The 1,769-nt window shown below is 43.8% G+C and overlaps 1 protein-coding gene across 1 annotated transcript; it reads left to right on the top strand.

The window, feature by feature from the left end:
- Positions 1-1,233: 1,233 nt before the first annotated feature.
- Positions 1,234-1,635, top strand: Smp_193510 (hypothetical protein; the record flags this gene model as incomplete). Its single annotated transcript, XM_018792285.1, has 1 exon — positions 1,234-1,635. The coding sequence occupies one exon, from the start codon at positions 1,234-1,236 to the stop codon at positions 1,633-1,635; it is 402 nt and encodes a 133-aa protein (XP_018644104.1).
- Positions 1,636-1,769: the final 134 nt, after the last annotated feature.

Consider the following 1,769-nt stretch of genomic DNA (forward strand, 5'->3'; position numbering starts at 1 on the left):
CCACCACCACCACCACAGTTTGCATTATCAATTCACACATACAATTGCAAATTCAGCAGACAATTCATTCAACACAATATTCTTCCTTCACATATATCTGTGTTTCAATGTGATGGGAATATGTTTGAGTTGAACATGATTTAGTAATTGTGATGTGCCTGATGATGCATGTGACAGGTTTGCAGTTGACGTGGATGGTGACTGTTTTGATGAGAATTGTGAGGCGGTTGTGGAGATGAGAGGTGCTGCGTACCTGTGCATTGTGGCTGGTTGGTGTTGTTGTGATGATGTTAGTGTGAGTGTTTGTGGTGGCAATGCTGTTCACACGTGGATTGAGGAGGCAGTGAGCAAACGCGACGATGCATTTGAGTGTGTGGTTGTGCTGGACAAATGTGCACATGCAATCGCTGCATTTTCACATGCACCATCACAAATGCCACATTCAATTCATACTCCATCCTTTCAACCATGCATTGCGTCCTCATCACCACCACCACCACCACCACCACCACCACCACAGTTTGCATTATCAATTCACACATACAATTGCAAATTCAGCAGACAATTCATTCAACACAATATTCTTCCTTCACATATATCTGTGTTTCAATGTGATGGGAATATGTTTGAGTTGAACATGATTTAGTAATTGTGATGTGCGTGATGATGCATGTGACAGGTTTGCAGTTGACGTGGATGGTGACTGTTTTGATGAGAATTGTGAGGCGGTTGTGGAGATGAGAGGTGCTGCGTACCTGTGCATTGTGGCTGGTTGGTGTTGTTGTGATGATGTTAGTGTGAGTGTTTGTGGTGGCAATGCTGTTCACACGTGGATTGAGGAGGCAGTGAGCAAACGCGACGATGCATTTGAGTGTGTGGTTGTGCTGGACAAATGTGCACATGCAATCGCTGCATTTTCACATGCACCATCACAAATGCCACATTCAATTCATACTCCATCCTTTCAACCATGCATTGCGTCCTCATCACCACCACCACCACCACCACCACCACAGTTTGCATTATCAATTCACACATACAATTGCAAATTCAGCAGACAATTCATTCAACACAATATTCTTCCTTCACATATATCTGTGTTTCAATGTGATGGGAATATGTTTGAGTTGAACATGATTTAGTAATTGTGATGTGCGTGATGATGCATGTGACAGGTTTGCAGTTGACGTGGATGGTGACTGTTTTGATGAGAATTGTGAGGCGGTTGTGGAGATGAGAGGTGCTGCGTACCTGTGCATTGTGGCTGGTTGGTGTTGTTGTGATGATGTTAGTGTGAGTGTTTGTGGTGGCAATGCTGTTCACACGTGGATTGAGGAGGCAGTGAGCAAACGCGACGATGCATTTGAGTGTGTGGTTGTGCTGGACAAATGTGCACATGCAATCGCTGCATTTTCACATGCACCATCACAAATGCCACATTCAATTCATACTCCATCCTTTCAACCATGCATTGCGTCCTCATCACCACCACCACCACCACCACCACAGTTTGCATTATCAATTCACACATACAATTGCAAATTCAGCAGACAATTCATTCAACACAATATTCTTCCTTCACATATATCTGTGTTTCAATGTGATGGGAATATGTTTGAGTTGAACATGATTTAGTAATTGTGATGTGCGTGATGATGCATGTGACAGGTTTGCAGTTGACGTGGATGGTGACTGTTTTGATGAGAATTGTGAGGCGGTTGTGGAGATGAGAGGTGCTGCGTACCTGTGCATTGTGGCTGGTTGGTGTT

The sequence above is a fragment of the Schistosoma mansoni genome (genome assembly GCF_000237925.1).
Source record: "Schistosoma mansoni, WGS project CABG00000000 data, supercontig 0419, strain Puerto Rico, whole genome shotgun sequence".
Taxonomy (NCBI): domain Eukaryota; kingdom Metazoa; phylum Platyhelminthes; class Trematoda; order Strigeidida; family Schistosomatidae; genus Schistosoma; species Schistosoma mansoni.